Source organism: Sturnira hondurensis, unplaced genomic scaffold, assembly GCF_014824575.4.
Source record: "Sturnira hondurensis isolate 20B ecotype Veracruz unplaced genomic scaffold, ASM1482457v3 Scaffold0020903, whole genome shotgun sequence".
In the NCBI taxonomy this organism is placed as follows: domain Eukaryota; kingdom Metazoa; phylum Chordata; class Mammalia; order Chiroptera; family Phyllostomidae; genus Sturnira; species Sturnira hondurensis.
This window is the reverse complement of record NW_028093534.1, coordinates 2,809,434-2,823,150: the sequence shown is the minus strand read 5'-3', so window position 1 is coordinate 2,823,150 and position 13,717 is coordinate 2,809,434. Positions and strand designations below refer to the sequence as shown.

Genomic DNA, 13,717 nt, shown 5'->3' with positions numbered 1-13,717 from the left:
GTTGTTAGGCTGAAGCCTGCTTTCCCCACCTGATCTAGCTGTTTCTGGATCTTGCTCTGCTGCTCCGTAACAAGCTTGAGCTTCTCAGCATCAGCCTCTGGGAACTCCCGGCCAGCCTTTTTGGCAGTCCGCTGCTTGGCACACAGAGCTTTCCGGGACTTGCGGTGCACACCAATCTGCTCCTCCAGTACCTTCAGCTGCATCTGTAAGAGCTGCTGAGTGTGGAACAGCCACTCCTCATACTGCCGCTGGTCAGCCTCATCTGAAAAGGAAAGCTGGGCGTCGGCACCTACAAATGGTGATCTCAACTCCTCTTCTTGTGCCTGCCCCTGGCTACTTTCTTGTAGGCTCCACCCCATCCCCATACTCACTGATTACTCCCTGGGCAAAAGTGGGCGGATTGGGACGAGCCTGGGAGGGATCACTGGCATTCCGCTCCTGCAATGACAGAGACTGCTAAAGGGTCATTGTTCCATACCAGCCCCTAAGAAGGGTAGCCTTAAGCACGGGACACAAGTTTTTCCTCCCATCTGACCACTTACCTGGCCACTCCCAGCTGCCACATGGTTCTGCAGATCGCTGCCAGTACCCCCTGAGAGCCTCTGGGCTAGCAAGGACACTTGCTGCCTAGAGTTTGCCAAAACAAAGAGGATGTGTTGGTAATGGGGAAAGTTGAAAAGCAAAGAGGTGGAAAAGTAGGGAAGGAGATGAGGAAGGAGAAAGGAAAGGGCCAACTCCCATCTAAGTCTTACCTGTTCATACCAGGTGCCACTCCAATGCTGCCCTGAGCCATTACCTTCTTGATGCCTTTCAAAGCTACCATCTTGGCCTTGGCAATGGGATCAATGATATCTTCTGCAGCAAATTTGTCCAGGTCTGAAGAGGGAAAGACCAAGTGAGCTGAGCATATAGTCAATGCTCCATTCTACGCCTGCTACTCCACACAACACCTTGACCTCGACGAAGCCAAGCAAAACAATGGCATGGCATGATGGAAAGGCCAGTGGACTGGGAGCCAGGCAGCCTGGGTAACTCAGGTCTATTTACGCACAGGACTGTTTTTACTTGTTCTTAGTAAATATTTGTTAAGCCAGTCTATCACTGATATTCCACCTGTTCGAGCCTCAGTTTACTCCTTTACTTGGTAAAGATCATGACTTCCTACTACCTCATGGAGCTGCTGAGATCACATATGACAAGAATGGAAGTGCAGCTGACTCTCGAACAACATGGGTTTGAACCACAGGTGTCCAATTACATACAGGTTTTTTTCAGTAACTAATTAAATGTATTTTTCTTCTTTATGATTTTCTCAATAGCATTTTCTTTGTTAAGAGTACAGTCTAGAATACGTTAATAGGTAAGGCTTCCACCCAACACTAGGCTATTAGCGGTTAAGTTTTGGGGGAAATCAAAAGTTACAAGGGGTGGAACCAAAAACACCCAGAATTTATTTATTAAAAATTGTGTATTTATTCTCACATTTAAACTTCAGTCATCTTCAAAGTAATCTGCACTTGATGCAATACACCTATGAAGACTTTTTCCCCCTGCTCAAAACTCTTTTTGAACTCATCAATTTTGATACCTTTTAGTGCTTCTGCTGTTTTTTGTTTCACCTCTTCTGTGTGGCAAAACGTTTCCCTTTGAAGACTTTTATCATCCAGGAAGACAAACAAAGTCGCTCAGGGAGAGACCACGTGAACAGGGAGGGTGTGGCACAGGGGTCATGCTGTTTTTGGTCAAAACTGCTCAACACTCAGTGCAGTGTGGGCATGTGCACTCGTAAGTCACCCATCATGAAATGGGCTAAAGCATTCGAAGAGCCTTCAAAAAATAATTCACTGAAGCCAAACACAGTGTCTCACAATAACACCAGCTGGTAAACTGATTCAGATGGGTTCCTAGAACGCTCACCTAGCAAAGGAAGCCTGGGGCACCTGTCCTCCAAAAAGATAATTCCATTTTGGGGGTCCTCCCTTGTACACATAGATAGGACTATGTGGGGGTCAGTGCCTCTAACCTCACACTGTTCAAGGATTAACTGTACATTTTATGACTTGGAAAACATTCTTCAAAAGGAGTGTTCTTAGAGCAACTAGTGCAGCCCCAGAACCCAAGATGCAGGCCCTGTGGCAAAGCCCTAGATGCCAGGGTTGTCATGGGCCCAACATGGATCACCTGCAGCCCACTCACCTGCCTGTCCAGGATGCTGGGTGAAAAAGGAGAAATAAGCACAAACCAAAAACTGTATAATCTTCCTAAAATCACACACACTGTATATTTCTCCACCACTCAGAAAACTTAACTGACTGCCCACTTTTTAAAGGACTAACTGAACTCCCTCCCCTGGTCTTCTGAGGCAGCAATGCAGTTAAGAGGATCAGAGGGCCAGGATTCAAACTCTAGCTGTCAGTTGTGTGATACTGGGTAAGTTATCACCTCCGCGCCTCAGTTTCCTTTTCTATAATCAAAGATAATAACAGCACCTGTTCAGTGAGTCTGTGATTAAACAATGAATGTAAAGCATTCAGCATACTGATTATAAACAGTAATTACTCAATAAATGCCATTATAATTTGAGGTCGTCTTCAATCTGGCCCCCTTTCTTACCTCTCCAGAATCATGGTAGTACCCACTCACTTCCCTCTATACAAAGTCTACTCCAGCCTAACCATTTCACCTAGTCTCTAAATATCTCCCACTGGCTTTCCTACCAGTAAGGTCCCTATTGTTCCAGCGTCAACTGTACTCAAGTCTTTTCACCTACCTGGCGTTATTTTCTCTTGTACCATTTCTATCCAAGTCCTAATCTTTCAGTCTCACAATAGCTACAAAGCCTTTGCTAATCACACTTCATGCATTCATCCCATTCATTCACTCCATCTGAATGTCTACCTGCCAGGCAATATTCCTCTCTTCTTAAAAACTACAGTGCTTCTGCCTACACCACTAATGTGGTAACTAGTCTAACCCTTGTACCCCATCTCCCTTAACTATGAATTAATTATCTTAGGTCTGCAGCCTCAGTGTCCATTTGTTGGTGACAGTGATCACCCTTGAGTTAGTAAACCAGCGCCCCCCAGTGGAGGTTACCTGTATCTGGGAAGAAGCTGTTAGCCAGCTGCTGCTGCATCGCCAATTGCTGGGGTTTCATGCACATGGAGGGTGGCATGGCACCCACAGGCTTCTGTGTCAGCACTGGCTGCAGGCCCTGCTGGGGCACCAAGCCTGCCTGCCCTCCATGCTGCCCACTTAGCATATGCCCTTGGTTGGACACCATGGCTATGGGTTGGGCCAGGCGCTGCTGAAGGGCATGAGCTGGTGGCTGGGTGGGCATCAATGGTTGGGCCAAGCCAGGCTGTCGAGAACCTCCAAGTCCCAGAGCAAGCTGTTGCTGGGGCCCAGCCAAACTGGAAGAGCCCTCATGTGGCAAAGACATGGCCTGGGCAGGACCTGGTATAGACAGTAGAGAGTGCTGCTGCTGCTGCTGCTGCTGCTGCTGCTGCTGGGGAGGCTGCAGCTGTGCTGAAAGCTGCTGCTTCTTCTGCAGCTCCTTCTTCTCATGCTCCAACAGGTCCTCAATGAGCAGGGGTAACTCACTGGCTACCAGTGAGCTCTCCATCTTGTCCAGCTCATCCCCAGATGCTGCATGTCCACTGGGCAAGGTCAGGGCCCCACTCCCCATCTCAAACTTTTCCAGCAGGGAGGACCCTCCTGGGCCACTCAGTGGGCTAGCGGTTAGCAGGTGAGCTGGTGGACCTCCTGTGGCTCCAAAGGGGCTCTTTTCAGCTGTGTGCCCACTGCTGGAAAAGGGTCCTGTGCCCATCCGTGTGTCCCGGCTGCCCATCACACTCTGTCCTGGCTTCAGCCCCAGGCCTAGGGAAGCAGTGGCAGGTGTTGGTTCTACCTTGGGGGTAGTGATGGTGAACTGGCAAGGGGAAGGGTGGCGCCCACTCTCCTCCACCTTGGGCTTCACCTCAGGGAGCACTGGTGCCAGACGGGGCTCAGAGGCGTCAGCAGCAGGGGGAGGGCGCTCCTCTGGGCCTAGAACCCCTGGCTCCACCCCCTGCAACAAAGCCTCCCGCTCAGCCTTTTCATTGGCTGACTCCACCAGCCTCAAGTGCTCATTGAAGATGTCCTTTTTGTCCCCAGTGTCCAACTCAGGGTCAGTATAGGCCAGGAGGTCAAACTCATCCCCATTGAGCAGGTCATCCAGGTGGGGATCGTTGGTCTCCAGGTTTTCCAGAGTGCCCAGCTCATCATCCCCCTTGGCCACATCCACACCCAGGCCCAAGTGAGCAAGCTCCTCATCATCCTCTAGGGCCTTGTGGGCATCAAAGTCATCATCCAGCTCAGAGTCCTCACAGGGCAACTTTCCAGCTTCCAAGGCCAGAGGAAGGGGGCGGCCAAGCTCAGTGCTCGAGGGGGGCCGGCTGACAAGCTCCAAGCCAGTGGGCAGGGTGGGAGCCTTGCTGTGGGATGCTGGATGGAGGCTATTGTTCAGTTCAGTGGGGGCTGAGGGTTTCTGTGGGGGAAGGCCTGATATTGCCAGACCACGAAGCCCTTCAGGAGCCAGTCGATGGGAGTCCTCACTTACAGGGTAAAAACGGGGTCTCTGAGGGGGGCCCTGACCAGGAAATGGAGCCCCCCCAGGTCCTAGTCCTTTCTGTACATTGTGCCGCAACTCAATGAACTGGGCAGGGCCAGCTGAACCAGGCACTGCCTCACCAGGGCCAGGCAGGCGGGTGGGGAGTCCCGCCAAGGGGGAACCTAGGGCCTGGCGGCCAAGTTCAGGCCCAGGAGTTGATGGAAAGCGAGTAGACATGGCAAGTCTCATGGAATTTGCTGCTGTTGCTTGCTGCTGCTGCTGCTGCTGCTGCCACAGGTGCTGCTGCTGCTGCTGTAAGGGCAGGGACCCAGGATAGGGTGCTCGCTGATAGAAGGCTTGGGAGCCTCCCACCAGTTGCCTGGAAAAATATGCAGTAGTAAGATGACATCAAGGTAAAGAAGATCTAGAACATGGGCCTAGGGCAGTAGGTAAGGGTAGAATTAATGTGGCAAGGGGAAAGGAACAGAAAACAAGAGTAAATGAGACAAAAGGATTAGACAGATGGGTAAATCGGAGTACACAAAGGTGATGAAGTCTGTTCCCTTGGTTTACCCCCAGGGAAACCCCTGGAGCCTCACCGGCTATTCACATCCATAGAGGAAGGAGTGGCTGGTGGAGGTGGCCGGGAGAGTCGGTCATCACTGGGGAAAGCCCCTGGCCCTAGGATAGGGCCACCCAGCTTGCTTGGGGGCAGGCCTACAAGGTTGCTCTTATCCTAGGAGAGAAATAGGTAGATGAAGATAGGGCCACCTTCAGTATCCTGGCCCATCACACCTTGGGGTATCCTGGCCCATCACACCTTGCCACCCTATCTACCTGGGTTCCAGTGAAGGGGGTCTGGCCTCGACTCAGCTGCTCAAAGGCAGGGCTGCTGGGCTCAGCACCCCAGCTGCCCGGGGCCCCCACTGCTCCTGCAGCTGCTGCAGCTGTTTCCTTCTCTTGCCGCAGGGTGTTGCGCTGGATCTGTTGCCGAATCAGCAGCTCTCGCAGTCGCTGGCGCTGCGCAGAGAACGGAAGAGGGCTAAGTCTGTTCTGTTCCAGTTAAAAGGACAGAACAGGGACCATGAAGATACGGGGGCTCAGCTCCACAATGTCAACTCACCTGCCGTTGCTTCTCCAGCTCTGTCTGGCTGAGGCTGGAGATGCCTGGGTCCTGGGTACCTGGAAGTTCAGGTGCCGCCAAAGAGCTGGCCATTCCAGCCCCTGGGTCTTCTCGCTTATCGACTGGAGAGGTGATGCCAACCCGCTGTGAGGCTCCGTGGGATGGATAGGAGAGGGATCCATCGGGTGCGGGTGATGGTAGAACTGACGGGGGGCGTAGCGGGGACAGCCCATAGCCCTCTCCTGTGGACCCAGTGCTGGGTCCCAGGGGGCTACCCGATGGGTGGAAGTTTCCTGTGGCTACTGAGTAGTTTGTGCTTTGAGGCTTGCCCAAAGTAGGGCCGGGCCCAAAATGGCTGTTGATCCCATGGGGTGGAGGGAGACCAGGCTGAGGGACAGACGGCTTTAGGGAGGAAGGCTCCCCTACTGCCTGAGGGAAAGTAAAACGCATGGGAGAGGGGGTGCCCACAAATGCACCCGTCCCAGGGGACCGGGCAAAATTGGGGGGCTGCCCACTTGGGACCTTGGCATGGAGCTCACCTGCTGGCCCTGAGGGCAGGGCTGCTGGGAAGCCCCCGGCCCCTAGTGGAGTATGGGCTACAGGCCCAGACTTAAAGGCAACTTCAGGGGGCTGGGGTCGGGGTGGCTTATGCAGTGGGGCAAATGGGTCACGGGACTGAGGACGAGAGGGTGGGCGGGAATAAGGGTCAGGGGACTGGAAGCGAGGGGTCACAGGGGATGGGCAGAAAGCCTCAGCAGACAAAGGACGGGGTGTCAATGGGGACTGGGAGCTGGACTGGGACTGGGGACTGGCAGGCACTCGGGAGAAAGGGTCAGAGGGCAGTGATCGAGGGGGTAGGACACAGCAGCTCTCAGGGGGTGGGGGTTGGGGCCGAGGGGTCAATGGGGGCTGAGCATAAGGGTCAGGGTAGGAGCCAGGGCGAAAGATATCTGAGTGGCTAGGGGGAGAAGGGGCCAAAGCCTGAGCAGGAGATGGCTCCTGGGGCCTTAGGCCCAAGCCCGGGCTCTGGGGCTCTACCTGAGATGCCCGAGGGGTCAGGGGGGCTTTGAAAACATCAGGTGCCTTTAACTCCAAGCTGCCCACGTGGGGGCCTGAGGAGGGTGAGTCGACAAAGCCCAGGTTTGGGGGCACATAGCTAGGAGAGGATGCCCCAAGCTCTTCCTTCTTCACCTCCAGGGCTTTCCGAGACTCCCCAAAAGGTGGGGGTGACAGCAGGGGCTCAGAAGCCTTGCCACCCCCTACCCCAGGGCTCTCAGGCACAGCCAGGTTGTCCAGTGAGGGGCAACGGGGTTTGAGAAAGGGATCGGGTGTCGAGGGCTGGTGTCGGGGAGTGCTAGGAGGAGTGGTGTGGAATTCCCCTGGCTGGCCAGTCCCAGGACGAGATGAGGCACCCAGCGTTGGGGGCTGCACGGGGGCCCCAGTTGGACTAGGAAAGGGAGGATAAGTGGGTGGTGCCGTGGGGAAGCGGGGCTCCAGAGTGTAGGCAGGGGCCAGTCCAAAGGGGTCCTGCGAAGGCACTTGGGCAGGCACCTGGGGTGGGAGCTTGAGGAAGAGCTCACCGGGCGAGTCGGGGCCGGGCACCGTGCCCGCCGGCGGCTTCAGGAACCCATCCGCAGAGGTAGACAAGCCGGCGGGGGTAGTGGGGCTGCCAATGAAAATGGTGGGGGCCGCAGCAGGGGGCGGACTGCCCAGTGCCCCTGGCTGGGGGGGAATGCGGAGATGTAGGGCCGGTCGGTCAGTCTTACGGGCCATGTCGCCCACCTTGGTCTGTTTGCTGATCTGGCTCTCCGCCTGCTGCGGGAGGAGACCAGGCACAGAGCAGTCAGACTGCTGTGCACAGGCCCTATACCCTGCCCTTGAAGAGGCCGCCCGCCATGGACATCCGTGTGCAGCCCGGTGGGGCCCCACTCACCTTTTGCACCTTGTTAATGCGGTGAGCTGCCCGGTTATCTTTGGCCTTTTGCTGAAGGATGGAAGACAAAGCCTCAGGCCTAAAGCTCAGTCTCATGCCCAGCCCCTGTCCATCATGTCACTCACTCCCTATCCAAAAGCTGATCCCTTCTGGCCCAGCTGCTTCAGGAGTGGGGAAGGGAAAGAACTGAAGCGAATTTCCCCAAAACCTCCCCGCCCCTCCCCCCCGCCCCGCCCCGCTCAGTTCCCATGCTGACCCAGGTTTCCTTCTGTCTCACCAGGTAGGGGGCTTTGTCAGCAGCTGGAACTTTTCTCCAGAGCTTCATTATTTGTTTGCAACGGCTAGACCAGTCTGGAAGGCAGGGGGATTGCATTAGGAGACTTGGCAGGTGTCCCCTGCACCCACCATGTTACCAGTTGTTGACTCCCATGCCCTTGTCCCACGGGTACCTGGGTAATCTTGCTTGAGATTGGGAAAGTTAATGTTGGCATAGAGCACAGGCGAGATGGTGGAGAGTTGGCCCAACTCTTCGTCCTTCTCCCAGCGCTGAAGACTCCGCTGGTTATAGGAAAGCCCATCGCCCTCACCCTCCGTGGTGGGTGTAGTAGGGGTGGAGGGCGTAGTGCCCCCTGAGCCTGTCCAGGGGCTGTCTGGTTCACCAGGTTCCGGGCTAAAGAAGCCCCCGCGCTCCCTGGGGCGCAGGGGCAAAGAGTCACAGGGGGCAGGGATGCCACACATGCCACCCCAGATGAGCCAGGCCAGTGACCCGCCCCGACAGAGGAGGGCCACCAACAAGGAGGCAGAGAGGAGCCAGGGGACGTATTAGTACAGCAGCACCCAGAAGTCCGAGGTTCCCTCCCGTGGCATGGGCACAACTGGAGGGAAGGGACAATGGCGATAGCCCACAAAGGTTAAGCATAGATACCAACCTAGAATCCAAGAATGGGGACTGGCAGAGGCCTGGGTAGGAGTCCATTGGGCTGCTGGAGGGGAGATTGCCCAAAGGGAGTCCACCTGTAAGAGGCACATGATCAGAGAAAGGGAGCAGGTGACCCATCCTGGGGGCAAGCTTGGCATATCTGCCCACCAGTCTTCAAACCACCCATATCACTCACCTTGAAGAAAGGGCCTCTGCAGTGGTGTACGGCTGCCGTCTAGGCCAGGGGTTCCACAACCCAGAGGCTGCTCTCGTTCAGAACCCAGAACATCCTTAAAGAGCTGCTGCAAGTCCTTGGATTCCATCTTGGGCAGCTCTGTGGGGAATTGATGGAGGACGATGCTGAAGCAGACTGGGTATTTGAAGGAGCACCACACATCTACAAATGATCCCATGGCCAGGGAAGGTGCCTAGAACTCCCCACTGTACAGATGAGAGTCCCCCACACAGGACCTTCTTCTCCCACAGAGGACCGTTATAAATGAAAAGTGCAGGTCACAGCCTCACCTTCTGTGGGAATCCTGTCTAAGTCAGAGCTAAGCATCCCTTCTCCCGGGGTGCTTGGTTTCTCGGGGTCACTGGGCACTGGGGATGCTTTTATGCCCCCATCCTCAGGACCTGCAGTGGCCAGGAGAAACCCATGAGTCAAGGCCAGCATGGAAGTACCATACTGGCTAAACCAAACCACAGCATGGAATAGTTTCCAGTCTCCAACCCTGATGGTGCTCAGGGGCAGAACAGGTTGACAGAAGCAAAACCAAGCTAGGAGGAAGTCCCCCCCAACAGCCCTCACCTGGTGTATCAGCCTTGCCTTCAGCGCCACGGGATTCCTCATCTGCAACTTCTGCACCATCATCTCCTACAAGCAACAGTTGCCACCCCAATCAGAGATGCCCTACATCTGACATTCAGAATGGGTCCCCAGCTCAACAGGCAGGGGCCCTTGACCTACCCTCATTTCCTGGAGATCAGCTCACTCCCCACCAAATTCCCTCACTAGCAGCTGAGCACAGAAGAAAGTTGGGTCCCTTTAGACAACCTGCCCCCGACATGACTGACCTTTCTGTAAGGTGGGGAGCTCCTTCCTATCTGAGCCTCCATCCCCCCTGACTTTTGGGGTTCCTAGTGCAAAGCTTGGACGGGCCACTCCAACTGCAAAAAGGGCTTTCCGGCTCAGATCAAGCAGCTCCTTCCCAAAGAAGGCCTCCTGCAGGAAAGGCAGGGAGAAAGAGGTTTCTTCATGTTCGGCAAGTCAGACAGCCCCACCCCATCCTGCATCCTGCAGAGCCTAAGGCCCACCTGCAGGTAAGCAGGAAACATGTCTTCTAGTTTGCTCTTCTTGCGCCCTCGCCTCTGCTGCTTCTTCTTCTCATCCACATCAGCTAAGCTCTGGTCTATAGAGCCCTCTGCTGGCAGGTCAGCAGGCATCGCTAGGAACAGAATAGGAGGTGTTGGCTTCTCTGGGGACACTGAGCATGTTGTTCCAAACTTGGCCTAAAGATGTTTTTCTGCCTACTCTCTCCCCCAACACCAACTGGGCCCACCACCCTCTTAGCCCTTGGAGTGAGCCATCCCCCCAGGCCTCCCTGGCACTGCCCTTTAGGCCCTGTGATTCCCACCATCTCCCAGGCCCCGCTGGAGCCCTCACCAGTCTCACCCTCGTCGGGCTGCCCATCCCCACTCAACACCTCCGCCTGTGCAGCAGGCCCCTTTTTCACACGTGTGTGGGATTTCCGCTGTCGCACCATGAAACCACCAATGCCTAGGAGGCAGAGCTGAGGCTGAGAAGCCGTTGAGGACTGGGTGAACCAACCCCTCCCCACCCCACTACCCATCCCAGGGTCTCACCAGGCCTATAGGGTTTGCGTTTGCGTTTTTTGCTCTCCTCGGTCTCCTCCTTGCCAGGCTCCATGTCAGGGCTGACGGGGCCCTCCAATTTAATTTCACACTCCATGTGCTCCACACCAGCTGCATATTCAAACAGAGCAGAGATGGAAGCAAAGGAGAGGCATGGGCCCTTCAATTTTGTTGTCCTGCCACCCAAGAACAGAGAGCCAAGTGCCTTGCCAGAGCCATTTGAACAAGACCAACAGTGGTTCAGAGTGACTAGGAGTGTGCTCCCACCCAACCTCCAGCTCTCGCAGGAATGTTCCCCCTACTCTGTCACTTCCTGAGATTCTCCAGCCTAACCTTCACCCTTGAGCAGCTCGTCAGTGTCCAGGTCCCCATCCTTCTTGTCATCAGGGCCAAGGGCATCTGAGGGCTCAGAACCTTCCAACCCAGCCTCGCCTGGGAGGCCAAGCCGTCCTCGCCGCTGGCGCCGCTTGTGTAGGGGTGACATGGTAAGGTTACGCAGGACAGCCATGCCAGTTTCTGTCAGCCACACACCCTCGAAGCGAAAGTACTGGGGCTCTGTGCAAAGGGGAACAGCATGTGACCCCAGGGGAACCAGAACTCCAAGTTTCAGCCTAAGTCCCCCACTGGAACCAAAGCAGTGAGAGAGAGACAGACCAAAGTCCAGCCTGAGGCTTGAGGGGTGGAGAAGACAGGCCACCACTGGGGGTTAGCTAAGGTCCCAATTCTCCACCAGTGACCCATGGGGACTAAGAGGCTGCTGCTGCAGAAGCATGAATGACTTTGCTCATGATTAACCCTAGGTTCACTAAATACATTCTCTGTCTCGGGCTAGGAGTGCTCCTATGTGCTGAACGCCAGCAGAGAGCATATGAGATGCCACGAGCAATGCCTACATCATAATGGAGAAGGAGATGGCCCCAGCCCCTTAAGTGGAGAAACAGTGGGCCCTGTGCTCTTTGGAAATGACACCCTGGCAGTACAGAGGCCATGCTTCCTGGTGGAAGGAACTGTGCTTGGGAAACTTGAGGCCTTGGTTGTAGTCATAACTTTGTCACTACCCTACTGGGTGACCTTGGGCAGGCTACTGAATCTCCCTGGCTCTGAAGTTTCCTCCCCTTCAAATGACATAGTTAGGGGGTTATAGCGGGACTAGAGAATCAGCTCTCCTCTGGCTTTGGCACTCAGAATTCTGTGACTCACCTGGCTCTTTCACCTTCATGGGCACCAACTCTGGAGGTGCAACAGGCGCTGTGCAAGAAGGACAAACCGAGGCAGTTTGAGGCCCTGTCTCAAACCAAGGACACCCCAGCCCTGACTCCTGCTCCCCATCCCCAGCACCTGGCACTCACCAGCAGGCTTTACCACGTAAGGCTGGCAGGAGACACAGTCAAAGCCCTCATCAGCTGCCTGCTCCACGTCATCCTCCGTGAAGAGGCTCTCGCAGCCGGCATGCATCCACCTGGGAGAAGGCACACGTGAGGAGACAAACCCAGACAATGCAAAGCTGAAAACAAGGGAAGAGGAAGCCAAACAAGGGGAAAGGGGCACCCTCACCGTTCACAATGGCGGCACTGGATCAGCAGGTCCTCTTCTACGTACGGGGCATGACAGATAGGGCAGGTCACCAGGCTGGCACAAGGCCCGCAATGTGTGTAACTGTTTTGCCATTCACAGTGGAAGCCAGGGGAGGCAGCCCCACACTGCATACATGACACACACCTGGAGAAAGTAGAAAAACAGGCCCTCAGCCTCTAATCTATCCAAAGCATCCAGAGGTGATCGCTGAGAACCATGCAACCAGATGGTCTTCTAAACACAGCCTCTGTCACTCACTCAACATCACATCTACTCTGACATCTCAGGCCCAGGGCCCTTCTGAAGATCCTGGGTCTCCTTACCACTTGCACTTCCAGCCGCCCTTGGGCACGGTGAGCAGTGGGGGGTCCAGGCAGTACGTGTGGTAGCTAATGTCACAGTCATCACAGAGCAGCAGGCGTGAAGGGTCTGAGGCCTGGCCACACACCTCACACACGATGCACTCCACACAACGCCAGCCCTTCAGCAGCATCACCTTGGTGATCTGGTGTGGAGGATGGCAATTTTTCAGGATATGAGGCAGAGGGAAGGGCAGACTTATATGAATGGGGCTAGAGGACCCCAGTGCCCATGCTAGACCTCCACTTGAGCATAGAGAGGCTGTGCGGAGCACCCTCACCCCCAAAATACAGGGTGAGGCAAAAGTAGGCTTATAGTTGTGAGTACGTCAAACAACTTATTCTTGTATTATTTATTGTACTGTTTTCCATACAAACAACTCTAAACCTACTTCTGCCACACCCTGTAGTGACTCTAAACTTAGGCTCCTAGGGATCTCTGCCCTTCAGAGAACAGCCTCACCTGGTCACTGCCTCATTACGAGAACAGAATGGCAATCTTTCACTAGTCAAGTCCCCAACAAGCTTGTGGATAGATTAGGTTGTATTTCTGCCCATTTTTCTCGAATATTTAAAACCTGCTTTTGCTGCAAGTTAGGGAATGTTAGCATTGGACAAGTTCTAAGTTAACATCAATGAAAACACCAAACTAACTGATCATGCTTAGGTCAAAAACACTGCCTTCTCTTTGTAGACCATTGCTTACAATTTCCCTTTCACATTTTATCTCCATACTCTATCATGTTTTCTACTAGGAAAGTTCTCACAGTTTGTATGGTGGACTGAGTTATACTGGCAAGTCATGGTCTACCACCAAGAAACTATAAAGACCACCACCATTTCCAAAGTGTTTTTCCCCAAGATGAGTCTCATGAATGACTTCCATCACCAATGGCCCCTTTAAGTAGTGTGGGGCCTAAAATAAGAAATAAGTGGCCCCATTCCACAGCTTGGGTCTGTAGGACCGTGAACTCACCTTGCTGTTGACACAGTACGGGTGATAGCACTGCGAACACTGGGAACAGGCAAGGAGGTGGCCCTCAGCTCCCCGGCCAAAGCTACCACACACCACACACATGTCCTAGGGAAATACATAAAAACTCCAATGTCCATCTGGTCTCCTCACCACACTCAGTCCTGACAACTGACTACAACTCTAATCTGAGGAAAGAAATCAGGGAACCAAAGGCCCTAGCTTCACACTGCGAGCCATCACAGGACCTTGCCCCTTCCCAGCATGCATTGCTCATCTGATCAGGTAGTGTGAACTGAAACTGCCTGGTATGGGTAAGTTAAGTAGCAAAAAGAAGAGTAGACAGGTAAAGATTGGTCAGGCTGAGAG

General features: G+C 54.3%; 1 protein-coding gene across 8 annotated transcripts in view; it reads right to left on the bottom strand.

Moving 5' to 3' along the window:
* The window catches only part of KMT2D (lysine methyltransferase 2D), a 40,344-nt gene that overhangs the window by 14,247 nt on the left and 12,380 nt on the right, over nt 1–13,717 (bottom strand). For 5 of the 8 annotated variants that reach the window (XM_037031054.1, XM_037031048.1, XM_037031051.1 and 2 more), the window contains exons 15-39: nt 13,352–13,456; nt 12,340–12,521; nt 11,996–12,160; nt 11,791–11,900; nt 11,642–11,689; nt 10,775–10,996; nt 10,433–10,552; nt 10,233–10,346; nt 9,884–10,014; nt 9,644–9,791; nt 9,378–9,443; nt 9,092–9,202; nt 8,763–8,900; nt 8,577–8,661; nt 8,097–8,338; nt 7,925–7,998; nt 7,648–7,698; nt 5,715–7,529; nt 5,429–5,611; nt 5,191–5,327; nt 3,097–4,970; nt 753–876; nt 543–627; nt 372–438; nt 30–262 (exon numbers count right to left, since the gene is read on the bottom strand). In XM_037031054.1, the coding sequence (XP_036886949.1) occupies nt 30–262; nt 372–438; nt 543–627; nt 753–876; nt 3,097–4,970; nt 5,191–5,327; nt 5,429–5,611; nt 5,715–7,529; nt 7,648–7,698; nt 7,925–7,998; nt 8,097–8,338; nt 8,577–8,661; nt 8,763–8,900; nt 9,092–9,202; nt 9,378–9,443; nt 9,644–9,791; nt 9,884–10,014; nt 10,233–10,346; nt 10,433–10,552; nt 10,775–10,996; nt 11,642–11,689; nt 11,791–11,900; nt 11,996–12,160; nt 12,340–12,521; nt 13,352–13,456 (6,630 nt within the window). The remainder of the gene's footprint in view (nt 1–29; nt 263–371; nt 439–542; nt 628–752; nt 877–3,096; nt 4,971–5,190; nt 5,328–5,428; nt 5,612–5,714; nt 7,530–7,647; nt 7,699–7,924; nt 7,999–8,096; nt 8,339–8,576; nt 8,662–8,762; nt 8,901–9,091; nt 9,203–9,377; nt 9,444–9,643; nt 9,792–9,883; nt 10,015–10,232; nt 10,347–10,432; nt 10,553–10,774; nt 10,997–11,641; nt 11,690–11,790; nt 11,901–11,995; nt 12,161–12,339; nt 12,522–13,351; nt 13,457–13,717) is intronic. The other 3 variants (XM_037031053.1, XM_037031050.1, XM_037031047.1) reach the window with 3 other exon arrangements.